At 40.7% G+C, this 15,392-nt stretch overlaps 1 protein-coding gene across 1 annotated transcript; it reads left to right on the forward strand.

The window, feature by feature from the left end:
• The first annotated feature begins 4,337 nt into the window (after window positions 1–4,337).
• TMEM184C (transmembrane protein 184C) lies at window positions 4,338–14,081 on the forward strand. Its single transcript, XM_030948221.1, has 10 exons — window positions 4,338–4,643; window positions 6,424–6,554; window positions 6,652–6,688; window positions 7,397–7,602; window positions 8,502–8,576; window positions 9,359–9,452; window positions 10,387–10,499; window positions 11,150–11,249; window positions 11,704–11,875; window positions 12,276–14,081. Exons 1-10 carry the CDS (start codon window positions 4,527–4,529, stop codon window positions 12,566–12,568), a joined length of 1,338 nt encoding a protein of 445 aa, XP_030804081.1. The 5' UTR covers window positions 4,338–4,526; the 3' UTR covers window positions 12,569–14,081.
• The last annotated feature ends 1,311 nt before the right edge of the window (window positions 14,082–15,392 follow it).

A 15,392-nucleotide genomic window follows, 5' to 3' on the forward strand; every position in this document is an offset into this window, starting at 1 on the left:
TTCTCCAGATGAGAATACTACAGTGATTATGTACACATCACACTTAACAATTTTGAAATTTCTGTTTCTTAAATACCAAGGCTTCAATTTTAGGCCGACAGCACATCCTAGTGGGTACTCACACTATTCCATGGCTTTTAAACTATACTTCAGTCACAGCTGCATAAATACTTTTGTGGCATCCTCAAGTGCATGCACTTTCCTTCCTTTCCTAAATGGAATAACAAAGAATGAAGTTAGGATTTTGGAAGTGTGTGTCAATTAATAAAACTGAGATAATTCAAGAACACAAAAGACTTAAAAATTGGTTCCATATATCTTTTAAGCAAAAATGTGCTTCTGAATATGCATAATTTTAACCAATTTAAGGCAATGAACAGTAGTGTAGTTTGGTCTTTTGTTTTCATTTGACAATAGGAAAAAAACCCCTTCAGTTTCACAGGAGCAGCTTTACCTGGCAAATATGAGCTTAGTAATATGTGCATATTACTAAGTAGTAGGCTAATCAATAAAATGATATATTTACTCATCAAAAATGCATCTATTACAGCATTTTAATGAGCGCCTTTGCCAGTCAAGCATGCAGCACAGAGAGCTCTCTGTTGAAACAGACAAAATCAAGAGAAAATGGAAAGCAAATGCTGTTTAACTCTGTCATATTTTACAATAGTCCCATTTAGAGATTTTTAACAGACTTCACATGGGAAGGGTTGTGAAGTAGGGGATACAGACATGGAAAATCTTCAAGATAATTTCTCCCAGGTAAGTTCCCAGTTTTGCATAGCTTTGAAACCTTTCAGCATATTTCTCACGCTCTGGTATTGTCATATTCATACCATATATTTTCCTTAGGAAAGATAAGGGGATGTGTGTCTTTGAAAGAAGCAGGCCTGTGAATGCACTGCTGTATCCTTAACAGGCTCCATAAGCTGAATTTTGGTGAAAGAGGGCTTGGGGGACATCTTAAGAACCCCGTGATTGTGTAGTCTGGAGAAATAGAGGCTGAAGGATGACCCCCATAATCTCTAAAGTTCCCTGAAGAGGGGAAGCAGAAAAGGATCTGCTGATTTATTCTGCCAGGCATCCAGTGATAGGACAGCTGGGAATGGTTCAAAGCTGCATCAGGGCAGGTTTAGACTGGACATCAGGAAGCATTTCTTTACCACAAGAGGAGTGAAACACTGGAACAGGATTCCTGGTCAGCTGGTTGATGTCCCAGGCCTGTCAGTATTTCACAGGTGTCTGGACAAGGCCTTTAATAACATATTTTAACTTTTGGTCAGCACTGATGTTGTGAAAGAGATGATTGATGTAGGTCCCTTCCACCTGAAATAATTCTATTCTATTCCATTCCATCATTTGCCTGGTTACATGTAATAATCAGCAGGCAGCACACTTCTGCAGCAAACCTGCTACCACAAAGGAAGGAAGGCAGTGACCCTCCTGTACTTGGATTCACATATTTCTTTCCCCTTCTTGAATCAGTTTCAGTTGCTCCAGGGCAATTTTATAACCTGATAAATTTTTGGTTGTTTGTTTATGGTTAAGTGTTTAAAATCATTATATGAGATAAACAGATTTTGTGCTCAAAAATCAGAAGTTAGTTAAAAGGATCCTTATTTTTTAGTTCATGGTCTTCTGCTGCCTGACTCATGTTCGATGTGCTACTGCCAGTGCTAACGTCTTAATTTGGCTGAGAGGAAAAGCTGCCCAAAAATAGTCCCTGTGCCCCACCTACAGGCGAATCCATCATTCCCTCCAACGTTGTGCAGGTCTCAAAAATTCTCTCTTGAGAAGGGGAGTGAAAGAAGGGAGAGGCTGCAGCACTCTCAGCTTTGTTAGCAACCCCAGCTGGGTACATACACCGTGTTTTAAAGCTGTAGTTGCAAGGTGAGAGATAACAGAGGGGCTTTTTGTCAGTCTCCAGACATTTCCTAAATGAGCATTGACAGTGGCTGTTAGACCAGGTACAGCCTAAGCAACAATACTGCCCACTTCTGTGCCAGAAGCAGAGATTATTTTCTGGAATAATTTCCAATCAGAGTTCAGGAATCCTTGCTGTAAATCAAACAGTTAACATAAGAAATTCTCAGTAAAAAGTTATTAACTTCTCAACAGAAGGACATATAATAGGTAGAGGAGAAAAGGTGCTATTCAGGTAATACTATTTGCTATGAATAAATGTATTTTTATGCTCAATGAAAGAATTTTTAGATGGAAGGGACCTCTGGTCATGGTCCATATGACAGTTTTCTTTCTTCACAGATGGTGGGGTATGGGAGGGATTTGTTTCTATAATCTTTGTCAGAGCTGAAAAATTTTATTGCAGAGGTGCTGAGCAGCAACTTTTTCCACTATATTTTGTCACCATATTATATGGCAGCAATCTTATTCCCACGAATACCATAATCCAAACGGCTGAGGTTTGAAGGGACCTATGGTGGTAGCTAAAGACTCCCCAGCTAATTAACATGCACAAATCTGAGTGACCAAGAAAACAAAGAAGCTGCATCTAAAGTTACCACCCAAACTACTCTTTGCAGATGGTTGTAGATCCAAAACCCAGTCACTCTCTTCTATGATCACCCCCAAAAGAAACAAGGAAGTAATCAGAATGTGGTGGCAGCATTTCCCTAACAAAGATAAATTTCTTATAACTGGTGACAGCCCTTTGATGGAGAAATAATGATGGAAAGGAAAAAAGAAACTAAATTGAGTTTTAAACAGTCATTCATTTTAATAAAATGAAATAAAAATGCCCTGGAAAGGTTGGTGGTGTGAGTAAGCACCAGAGAGGAGAGAAGACTGGTCAGGTGTTTGCTGTTGGATGTGATATCAAGGAGCTGCTAGTAAGACCACCATAACTGGGGGAAATCTGTGATTTTTCACTGTATGATAATTAATCCTTACTGCCCACCTCACAGGGAAATTATGATCAGGCAAGAGGGACAGCCTGGTTGTAACCATGCATCTGCACTTGCATAACACAAAACAAGAACAAAAAAATGATGAAACTTATGAAATAAATGTCAAACAAATAAAAATAAAATTAATGAACAATAAATACCACATACTTTTCCAACCACAATTATAAAATAGTCTATTTCCTTTGCCATTTTAATTTAGTAAAATTTTTATAGGGCTCCATAATCCCAGTTTATTCTATTTTGACATAACTCGCCTTTAAATAAATTTGGAATTCATGAGAGCAGAATGTACAAAATGATTGACACCAACAATAATTCACATCAGTCTTTCCAGTAGCAGGGAATGCTGCTAATACAGCTGTTATCTGCAGATTCTGGGGAGTAGTTTTGATACTCTTTCTCTAATGTCAGAAGTCCTAATAGTTAGTGAAGGTGAACTCTGTCCACTTGGTTTTTACCAGTATTTCACAAGTAGCTTCTCACTGAAAGATAGAAAGAATACGTGTGTTCTGGAGCTGGAATCAGTGCCACCCAGCGCTGCTCCCTGACAGCCCAGACAATGCTTGGGAAACCGCCCCCTTCTCTTACATGTCAATTACAACTTTTCCACAGAAATAACCTGTTCCTCTTCCTTCATGGGGGTTCTTCCAGCACATTTTAGTGACAGTACAAAGTAAACTCGGCATCTGTCTCCTGAAGAATTGGGAGTTGCGGTTCCTCGGCCATTGGGCATTGTTATCACCTGCGGCCTAACTCAGTTCCTCGCCTCAGGGCCTGTGTTTGCCACTGACCACTGCGGGCTCGGCCGGCGAGCCAGCGGCTTTCACACGGCACTTCCGAGCAAACGTTCAACCAACAGCTGCAGTTTAACACCTATTGCACTCTTTTGCAATTACTGTAATTTTGCATTATTGGTGCGCCCGCTGGAGCTTTCACTCCTCGGCTATGTCGCAACCCACTGCTGGCACAGCGAGGCGCGGCTCTCCAGGGCACTGCGCACCCCGGGCGGCTCCCAGGGGAGGCGTTCGAGGGCAGGCCCGTGCCGGGCAGGGCAGCTGCAGCAGGGGCCCCGGGCTATCCGGCACCGCGGCCATTCCCTGACGTTCATTCCTTCCCTCGGCTCCAGCCGCTCCGGGAACGCGGCACAGCCCACTGCCGCGGGCGGGGGGGGGGGCGGCCGGAACACACCAACCCTCCCAAAGCTGGGGGGGACACGGCCGCGCGCTTCCCCCTGGCTATCCCCGGTGGGCGGGGCAGCGATGATGGGCAGGGCGCGGAGCCAATCAGAGAGGCAGGCAGGGCGGGGCGGTGCAGCCGGAAGCGGTGCCGGGCGGAAGCGGCGCGGGGGCGTGAGCGGAGCGGAGCGGAGCGGAGCGGGGCAGGGCTGGGCTGGGCTGGGCTGGGCTGGGCTGGGTGGGAGCCCCAGGGCGGGACCGGGCCGGGCCGGGATACCGAGCGCCACTGGGATACCGAGAGCTAGCCGGGATACGGAGCCGAGGCACGGAGCTGAGGCGGCGGCCCCGCCGGTGATGCGCACTCCGCAGGGGCTGCCGGCCCGCTGAGGTCGGTGCGAGGAGCGCCGGCGGCGGCGGCGCGGCCATGCCGTGCACCTGCGGGAACTGGCGGCGATGGATCCGGCCGCTCGTGGTGCTGCTCTACATCGTGGGGCTGCTGGTGGTGGTGCCGCTCTGCGTGTGGGAGCTGCAGAAGCTGGAGGTGAGCGGCGCGGCCGGGGCCGCGGGCAGCGGGCTCGGCCCCGGGCAGGGAGGCGGCGGGGAAATAAATGTGTTACCTCATCGGAAAAGTGTAAAAGTATGGAAATCACAGGTGCCAGGGAGATGGATCCAGGCTCTGCTTGGTGGTGCCCAGCAATAGGACAAGAGGCAGCGGGCAGAAACTGATGCGCAGGAAGTTCCACCTGAATATGAGGAAGAACTTCTGTACTGTGCAGTGACCACGCACTGGAGCTGATAGCCCAGAGAGGCTGTGGAGTCTCCCCTGCTGGAGATATTCAAGAACCATCTGGACACAATCCAGGGCCATCCTGTGCTCTGGGATGACTCTGCTTGAGCAGGGAGGTTGGACCAGATGACCCATTGTGGTCCCTTCCAACCTGACGCATTCCGTGAATGGACAGGCTGGAGAAGTGCCATGGTGCTGCTGGACTCATTTGTCCTGCTGCTAAAGCCGTAGTGAACTTCAGAGGAACAGAGCAGTGTTTCTTTCTCCTTCTGTTTCCGTAATAGTTGGTGTTTGAACTGTTGGTACAATTCTGAAGAAATTCAAGTCAGCCAAGAGTGTCAAAGTGACAGGGGTAGGTCAGGTTGGAGGAGACTGCAGTGGATCACCTAGTCCAACCTCTCTGCTCAAGCAGGGTTGTCCCAGAGCAATGGCACAGGATTGTGTCCAGACTGTTCTTGAATATCTCTGGCAGGGGAGACTCCCCACCCTCACTAGACAGTCTGCCCCAGTGCATGGTCCCTGCACAGTAAAGGAGTTCTTCTTCATGGTCTGGTGAGACTTCCTGGGTATCAGTTTCTGCCCATTGCCTCTTACCCTGTTGCTGGGCACCACCCAGAAGAGTGTGGCTCTGTCCGTAAGTTCATCCCAGAACGTAGATTTTGAAACTTAGTACTAATGCTGGCATTCATAAAGATATTTCTGTCTGTTTTGGGAGAATTTAGTAGAGCATCTCTATGGATAGAGAGGCTCCTCTTTTCGTGCTGGTGGCACTGTAACTGTGGTATGTGAATCACACACACATATGATCACATTGCTTCTCTAACAAGAAGTAAAATTTTAACCTTAAAATATATGTCTTGTTCAATGTGATATAGGTCTGTGGCCCTGGAGGTAAGCTTTTTCAGGGTATAATTTTCAGGACTTAATGATAGTAAGATCTGTCTTGAATGTGTTTAAAATTTTCAGGTTTGAATTCCTGTTCTGATGCATAATGCATGTTCAGCATAATAGGTGTTTCTATGGAAGTTTATACCATTAAGTCTGATACTTGTAGGGAAACTGATCAGAAGTAAAACTAGAAAACAACAGGAGACATGGGATGTTGATGTAAAGTAGGGGATCAGAGAAATGATTCTCATCAAAGGAAACTGAAAAGAGTCTCCTAAATTTCTCAGGTTTTGGTACTTCGGATTATTAGTTGTTTTTCAGAGAGCTTTGATTTAAAATTTCAACCTTGTGTTTTAGCAGACATTATGGTTTTATGTGTCTACATCCATATCTGTTTCAGTTTGTTAAATGAAGACTAATTGATTACTATTTGGAACTTGATTTTAAAGCTAAAGAGACTTTAAATCCACAGGTTTTCAGAAAGTTTATAATGCAGCACTGAATGAAGACAAGTTCCATACATAAAACAAGGAATCTGTTGTGGGTTTCAGTAAATTAAGTACTGGGCCTTACTCTGCTTTTGTGGAATGTTTTGTGTACTTGTAATAACTTGAGAGTATTAAGACTGAAACTTTGATCTTGCAAGGTTGGAATTCATACCAAGGCATGGTTTATCGCTGGGATATTTCTGCTAATGACTATCCCAATATCTCTCTGGGGGATACTGCAACACTTAGTCCATTACACTCAACCTGAATTGCAGAAACCAATAATAAGGTAATATTTCACATTTTACCTATGCTACAAATATTGGGTTTAATTCAGACTAAAAATACCTTTAGTAATGTAAAATGTTCTTTTGTTGTTGTAACAGGATTCTGTGGATGGTGCCGATTTACAGTTTAGACAGTGTAAGTGTTCTCTTGCTGTTACCAGCTCAATCGAATTCTGTTTGTTGTGGGATTGAGGGAAAACAGTGTCAGGCAGAATCAGTGCTGCATCCAGGGGGTAGTCCTAGAAACTTCTGGGCATTCCTGTTTATGGAGTATGTCAGAAGCATAGCTCTAGTCATACCACATTCTTCTTCTGGAGATTTGGGGTTGCTTTTGATAACCTTTCTTAACCCTGTCCTTGAGTATCCTTTATGATGGATGTGGAAGGGGGTTTGACAGGAGCTTGCTTTTGGCCCTTCCATCTTAAGAGCAGAAGTGGAAACAGGACTGATCCAAGAACTGCCTCAAAATTCAGTGCTGTACCTTCCTTACCCAAGTTAGGCTTACTACTAGAATTCTTTCCTGAGTTATGCTGAGTGCTAAAATGATTCCTTTTTGGTTCAGGGGACAAAGGATAACATCCTTTGTGCAGTATAACAGCACTGTGATAGTCAGAAACTGAGAGCTCTGACAGGTGATCCATAACCACAGTTTCACTAAAAGTAAAAAGTCGGGTTTTGGTCTGCAGCTCAGCTGTGTGTGTTATTTTGTAGCTGTAGCATTGCTCTCCCCTTAGCCCTGTTTGGTCAGTGCCTGCTGGCTCAGGAGCTTTCTGAAGCAGTGTTGTCGTTGGGATCCCTTTTGTCTTTCTCGCACATAACCTTTTGTGTACCTCTCTTCTTGCAGTGGATAGCTTTGAAATACCCCAAGATTGCAATATATGTGGATACATGTCGAGAATGCTATGAAGCTTATGTCATCTATAACTTTATGGTTTTTCTTTCAAATTACTTAACCAACCGGTACCCAAACCTGGTGTTAATAATAGAGGCGAAAGATCAGCAGAGACATCTGCCCCCTCTCTGTTGCTGTCCCTCGTGGGCTATGGGAGAGTGAGTATATCATGACATCTTCAAGCTCTAGGCTGTGTAGGCAGATCCAAACATTTTGTTTTCATATTTAGCAGCATAACAATTGCTGCTTGATGGAGGGAGTTATGGTTTGTATGTGTTTGATCAACTGTGAACCTCTGCTGAAAGCAGCTGTGGGCAAGTGACAATCAAGCTATAAAACATCCTGTGAATTGGACTTAGTTACTAACATGCATGGATTGACTCAGGGGGTGCTGGAAAAACTTTCTTATTTTTACAAATATTAGAAAACCTCTCCTGGAATCTGCATCTTTTGCTATTTGCCAAAAACCTCATGTGGAATTGGGAGTAGACCAGATAGACTGTTGTTTTTACTTCAGATGAAGGGTGAAAGGCCTTATGCATCTATACTGTCTATTTCTGAATGCTTAAACTGATAAAATCTCTCTCTCAAGAGATTTTGATTTTGATAAAGCTGTTTGGGGAGAGGGGAAGGGAAGGTGGGCTTCAGTGGTCACAGCCTCTTTATACAGTTTGCCATACTGGGCAAAGAGCTTTGGTTCTCTTAAGTGTTTAGGGCAATTATTATGATTTTTAAGTCTCTTTCATTTAGACTCAAAGTTTTTCTTACATCAAACACAGCAAAAATTGCATTCTCTTTTTTTAGCCCAGCCAGAAGCTTTTCATGGCTAAAATAAGTGAATCATTGAATATTTACTGTAATGTGTCTGTAAATATCCAGCTCTTTTGTGTATTTTGTGTATACACACCATATGATGCAACATCTTAAGTCCTGGATGTAGAAGTTGAAATTACCATCAAATTAAAATTTAACCTAGTAAACCTACTGAGAATAGGAATCATCCATAAGAGAATTGTATTTAAATCCTTGTACAATGAATTTTTTGTTTGTCTTTCAGAGTTTTATTATTTAGATGTAAACTGGGTGTTTTGCAGTACACTGTTGTCAGACCATTTACTACCATCATTGCTTTGTAAGTACACTGATAAATAATTAATATTGATCTTCAGGATATGATTTTGAGTTACACTGGAAAGAATTGTCATGCCCTTTGTATTGGATCAAGGCAGTTTGAAAGCAGACTCGTGTTGCATGCTAAATGGGTCCCAACAATTTGAATCAACTTATGATTTCTTTATGGCTTTTCTATAGCAAATGACTATTTGCAGAATTGAAATCATAAATATTTAATGCCAGCTTCTGTAATCAGTGGGATAGGATGTGAAGTACTGTTGGGGTGGGAAAAACATTTTTGTTATCACTTAATTTTTAGATTCTTTTTTCCTCCTCCATTTTTTTCATTGACTTCAACAACTGAGAATTTTTAAAGGCAGGCTTCTTGTAACTTCTAAGATTTTTTTAAACTTTGCACGTGACAAGCTTGACTGTGTGCCTTCATATCATACAGCCTGTGTTTGTAAAGGAACAGTAGGCAGTGAGGCATGATGATACTGAAAGCTTAATTTCATGTGCTTTGCATTGATGGTCATTACTGTTAATTCTGTGAAATTAACTGTGAAAAAAGTTGCTACTCACAGTGAATATCCATATAAATATTTCTATTTTTTTATATATATATATGTATATGTATATGTACGTGCTGTTGGAAACTGATTCTTGTGCAGGCCTCCGGTGCCCATATTTGAGTACCAGAAGAGGTTTTGAATTCTAAGGATTGCTTGATATAGTGAAGATGTAGTACTTGAGGGAAGTGATCTGTTACTCCATAGTGATTAATTCTAAAAAATCTTCCAGAATTTGTGAACTGGTGGGAGTGTATGATGAAGGAAACTTCAGCTTCAACAACGCATGGACTTACCTAGTTATACTTAACAACATGTCACAACTAGTGAGTATCAGGAGTACATCTTTCTGCTCTTGGAATTCATCAGTGTTATGTGAATCTTCTATGAGAACTGTTGGCAGTAGTTGTGTAAATGTCTGGTAGTTCTTACAGGTAGAATATTTTCTATTTTAAGTCACAATTGCTGTCTGTTAAATATTATGTATGGAAAAACACTGGAAAACCAGATAATCTAAAACTTTGTTATTTTTACAATGAAGCTCCATTAAGTAAGCACCTTTCTACCCCAAATTATTTGATGGGTGAGGTGGTATGGCCCAGGCATTAGAGCTGCAGGCCTGCCCCTCTCTGGTAAGAGATGACTTCACTTGCCCCCACAGCTTCCTCCCAGCACTCATACAAAGAATCAATATGTTAAAAATCCTGGGTTAAAAATGGTGATAACATTCACAGGAAAAAATGAAAATGGTGTGTGCAGTGCTGAGAGTCTGGCCTACCCAACACCTTTTCTGGTTGGGTCAGCTGTCAGATAATGTCAGGGTAGGATGTCAGCCCCTGAAATTGAGAGTTTCATTTTGGGATCCATGGATTGCTTTTACTTCTCTTGGCAACAGTAGCAGGAGTCAGAACATCATAAAAACTGGGATCATTTGGAAATTCTGTCCTCCTCTTGCTGCCACCCGTGTTTGATGGGTCACTGTCACAGAAGGAGCTGTAATTGCTTTCTGCTGTGACAGCAGTCCCAACAGCAGCACCAGCTTCTGTGTCCTGGTTGAAATGACTGGAATTTCAGGAATAAAAAAAAAAAAAAAAAGCAAGTGTTTAAATCAGAAAGTCTTTTATAAAAAATTACAGATAGCGTTTTAAGGTTGTCTCATGCTATGATACATATTTTAACTGTAGAGATAGTGTAACACAAGTCCCTCACAAAATAAACATGGGTTTGAAAGCTTCCATTCATTTTTCTTTTCCTTGTCAGTTTGCCATGTATTGTCTGGTGCTGTTTTATAAAGTACTGCGTGAGGAACTGAACCCTATCCAGCCTGTTGGCAAGTTTCTTTGTGTGAAGATGGTAGTTTTTGTTTCTTTCTGGTAAGTGGATTTTTAACTTGTTACTTCTTGCTCTCAGAGCAGATTGTGGAAGAGCTAAAAAGGCTGGATTTGTTACTGAAGTTAGAGGGCTTAGAATGTCTACCCATAACCTTAGTGAGCTTCAGTGAGGGGAAGAGGGTACTACTGTGTTGGAGAGGGTGTTGTTCATTTAAGATTATTTTTTAGGCTTGCTCTTTTGTAACATGATTCTCAAGAACACAACTTATTTTAGACTCCTTACTTGAAGTTATTTCAAAACTATTTTTTTTCCTTTTAAAAGTAAAAAAATTACTTTTTCAAAATACGTTACTGTAAGTTAAATAAAAATTGCTGTTTAAGCGTTGCTCACACTTAGCTGCTAATGAGGGAGTGTATTTGACTATCAGAGCATTACTTTCTGAGGTACAGCACCATCCTGAAAGAGAAGGAACTTGTTCTAATGACTAACTGGAGCAACAAACTCTTCTTTAGTTTTCTGTTCTGGGTCAGGGATGAATGACATCTCCCGTTAAGTTTGTTTCCTCCTCTTAAAATCCAAGTTTTTTTAAGATTCTTCCTATGTATACATATGACCAGATTTGCTTGCAGATTTTTGGCACTACTGTTGCAATTCTAATACAAATACTTCTTGTAATAAATTCTCTTTATAGGCAGGCTGTGCTCATTGCATTGCTGGTGAAAGTTGGTGTTATTTCTGAGAAACACACCTGGGATTGGCAAAGTGTGGAAGCTGTGGCTACAGGCTTACAGGTAGGAGCAGGTGGTTATTTCTGGGGAGAAATGGTTATATGGAAGATGCCATAGCTGAACTCAAGGAAATACTTGGAAATACTCAAGGAAATAACACAGGCTTGATTAGTAATGATTTATTCTAAGCTGGGCTAAGTTTGAATCAATGAGCCCATGTGAGTTTTATGCTCAACACTTCTATATCCATGGCAGAAGGAATGTGCCCCAGTGAAATATGTCTGGATAGCTTTGCATTTCTTCTTGCAGGTATTCATTGTAGAGCTGCTGCTTGTTAAACTGTCTGTTTAAGTGAAGTCCTGTATGTATGGCTCTCTGAAAGCTGCCAGGAATATCCTGGTGGAAAAGTAGCTGATGTCAGTATCCCAGGGCAATTGCAGCCTTTCAGTTGTAGAAGAAACCCAGAACTATTTTTCTCCAGTTATGAATGATTAAGTCAGTATCTCTGTCATTGCAGGATTTTATTATTTGTGTGGAGATGTTTCTGGCTGCTATTGCACATCACTACAGTTTTTCCTATAAACCTTATGTTCAAGAGGCTGAAGAAGGCTCATGCTTTGACTCCTTCCTTGCAATGTGGGATATTTCTGATCTAAGGGCAGATATCTCCGAACAGGTTCGAAATGTGGGTAAGTAACAGGATTTGTACAATCTATCAACAGCATCTGCATTTCCAGCTTCGTGCCACACTATTGCCCACCGTTATAGTAGCCTGAGAACATTCTATTACCAAATCAGTGGCAGTTGCATGCCTAGAGGATTTCATGGTTTATCTGGCACTTTTTTCTTTCTGGAATTCCTGACTGATTTAGAGTCTAGTTTTTAATTTTTCTTTTAAGAAGAAAAGGTTAGGTGTTTTTCTCTTAAATGGAAAGACATACTTTTCTTTATTAAAACTAACAATGCCCATGTAAAACTAATACAAAACAAAGACTTATCTTCTAATTTAACATGACTGTTTTAGAGTTGATGTGTTCAAAGACTAGTGTTGGAAGGATTAAAAAACCTTTTCATTTTGCATAATTCTAGGGAGGACAGTTTTGGGCCAGCCAAGGAAAATGTTTTTTGCTGAGGATCATGAACAAAATGAGCATACAAGTTTACTGTCTTCATCTACTCAAGACCCAATTTCTGATGCTTCTTCAATGCCATCTTCACCCATGGGTCACTATCAGGGGTTTGGACACACTGTGACCCCTCTCACAACACCGACGACAGCCCCTGCAGTGGATGGGATTTTTAACCCTTCTGCCAGTCAGGATGCTGAGGAATCACCTGAACTAGAGAATAACTTAGCAGAGAAAGCTCTGGATAAAAGTTAAACTTGCCTTTTCTTTGAATGTGTCAAGGAGTCATTACATACTTGCCACACGTGTCCTGTTAACATGTACTGTTAAGGATGGAAGTTGAAAAGCTTGAGAAAGCTGCTGCATGGACAGGAAGAGGATATGGTATGGCTGTAACTGACATCTGAATCCAGAATCTATAATGGATGTGAGCATCTGTGAGTACCCCATGGATATGAAACACGCACACTGTAAAGGTTTCTGCATAAATTTAAGCATCATCTTAAACTGCTAAATGCTTCCACATCATATCAAAATTACACTGAATTTCATTAGTGCAAAAGAAACATTTAAAAAAAATCCTCTGCTCATATAAAAATGAAGTGCAAGTACTACTAGCAATGGGAAAGCCTAATTTCAGGAATGTATTTTAAGGAGAGCAGTAGCAAAAACTGTTTGTGTTAACTTTGCTTGTCGTAATGATGGTTAACTTCCATAGCCAGTGCTGAATGGAATGTGGGTGAAATGATAGCTTCTGTACAGATGCCACCTTCTTCCCATTCCTACATAGCTAAATAAAGTCCCTTCATGAAGATAGTTACTACCCAGCATTAGTAAAGAAGCTCTACAAAGAAAACATTCCCTGCAGGCCTTGCTATCAAAGCCCATGCCCAGATCATATGGTTGGTGTATCTGTTGTCTTTGAGGCTCATAGTTTGTAAGTCTTTTATATCCAGAAGAGACAGCCAGGATGGTAGGTTTTGGATTGATACTTTACCTTGACTATTCTTTTCCCTAGCCTTCTGAAATAAGAATAATGGTTACTTACCTTAAAATACATGGAGGGGAAATGAAGGATATCAAAAAGTAGAAAACAAAACTGATTTCTTTATTTTGGGCTGCAGTAAGTTCTTTAACACTTAAGTTTTTTTAAGCTGTTAAAGCAGGATATCTTGTGTCTGTAGTAATTTGTGTTCTTAAATTTGTGTCTGTGTGTGATCGTATTATGCTTCTAGTATAGCCTGGATTCAAATGTAATAGCTATTTTTTCCCCCAGAGAAGACCTTTGCCGAGGTAAAACTATGTAGTAATCTAATACTGGAGTTACTAGGACTAGATTTCAGCCCAAGAAGCAGTACACTTTTATCAAAATGTTACTTTGCAAAAACTGACAATGTCAGAGAGGCATTGTTTTTATCCCATTATCAGATTTTTACTATTATTGCATGTTTGCAATCTGACAAAAACAACCAAACCAGTAGAACACTCCTTTTTAAATGACAAGATCTTAAGTTTCTTTTTCAGCATTGTTAGCATTTCCAGGATAAATGTTTAACTTCTGGCTGTCAGTAAATTCATCTTAAGTGCTTTTTTTGCAGTACTAGTGTGATGTAAATATTGCGCCTTACTCACTAGGCTGCATATTTTATAGCTGAAATATGTACTTGCTGTATCTGAAGTTAGTGAGAAAGTGAAAATCATGATTTTCAATTTGCCAACTCATTGCCTTTGTTGTAAATAAGCAATTAAAGATTTTATTTAAACAGTTCACCTTCTATCAATTTGATTTATTATTACAGTAATTTAAGAGTGTGAATGACACATGACTACAACCATCCTCATAGAAGAAGAGGATCTTAAGTACAACTGCTGCAAGAGTTTGTGCTTTCAGTATTTCATGGCCTGTACTGTTAAAGGAATTCTTGTTTGGGCTTATGAAAAATCAGAATCTTTTAATCCATGCTTGATCCCAGGTATCACCTTATGCATGTACCAGCTTTGCTCTAAAAGGAAACAACTTGTACAGGTTCACAATGCATTGGGACCTCAGTGCCCACTGCAGCCACTACCAGAAATAACCTGATTTCCTGCATCTATACAGGTAAAAAGGGGCAGGGGTAGGAGTAATATCTGAGGGAGCAGGGCTGCTGCAAGCAGAGTAGCTACTCTGCTCTAGCTCTCCAAAAACCTCACTCTGAGGACATTTTTTTTAATACTTGAAGTTATGTCTGTTTGGTGTCAAACGGGTTCAGAGAGGACTTTGATAGGAAAACAGCTATTTAAATGTCTTGGTTAATTCTTTCAGGGTATTTATTGAAAACTACTAAGTTATTATTATTTATTTATTTTATTTGCACAATATAATATTCCTGCTTGTTTGTTTCTTTCTGGGAGAAAAGTTATTTTTTTAATTGCAGCAGCTTATAGGATTGTACCTTTCCCTAGAAACTGCAATTGAATTTAAAAAATAAATACAAATCTTGCAATGATACCTACCCTGTCTTTTGAAAACCACTACCACAGTATTCCACAGCAAAACCTATCACAATTACATAAAAAGTTAATTTGCAAATAGTTCATTTTCCTCTTAACTGTATTTATTCGTCTGTTGTTTTATGCCAAATCTCCTCCCAAGTTTTTTAATCAGAAGTCTTGAGGATTGCTCTTGCTTTACTCAAGGAGACTAGAATGTCATTCGTCTTGAAGCAATTTTCCTTTCATCTTAATTACTCAAATCTTAATAAATACACCTAACCTACTCTGTAAGGTTTTTGTTTTTATCAGAGGTCTTCTTGCACAAGAAACCTAAACACTTTTCTATACAACTGCACTCTGGTGAAATCACCACGTACCTGCCAGGTTTAGTTGTGTCAAACTAACTTAAAATTTAAGGATCATGGTTTTGTGTTTAAGAAACACTGGATTTTTTGTAGTATCAAAAGCCTCTATCCTACTCTAACTCACTTGCATTTCATTATACATTGTACCCCTTGGATAAAGGATGGTATCCAGTTACTTTATCTTCAGAAAACATTACTTGGTGCCTCTACTTTGGAAAAAAATAAAATGGAGACGTTTC

Source organism: Camarhynchus parvulus, chromosome 4 (assembly GCF_901933205.1).
Source record: "Camarhynchus parvulus chromosome 4, STF_HiC, whole genome shotgun sequence".
NCBI classification, from domain to species: domain Eukaryota; kingdom Metazoa; phylum Chordata; class Aves; order Passeriformes; family Thraupidae; genus Camarhynchus; species Camarhynchus parvulus.

Excerpts from the sequence above, each read along its gene's own strand:
- TMEM184C (XM_030948221.1), top strand. The coding sequence starts at position 4,527 with ATGCCGTGCACCTGCGGGAACTGGCGGCGATGGATCCGGCCGCTCGTG. Across the intron at positions 8,577-9,358 it reads TTTACTACCATCATTGCTTT|AATTTGTGAACTGGTGGGAG; the intron begins GTAAGTACACTG and ends AAAATCTTCCAG. Across the intron at positions 11,876-12,275 it reads CGAACAGGTTCGAAATGTGG|GGAGGACAGTTTTGGGCCAG; the intron begins GTAAGTAACAGG and ends GCATAATTCTAG.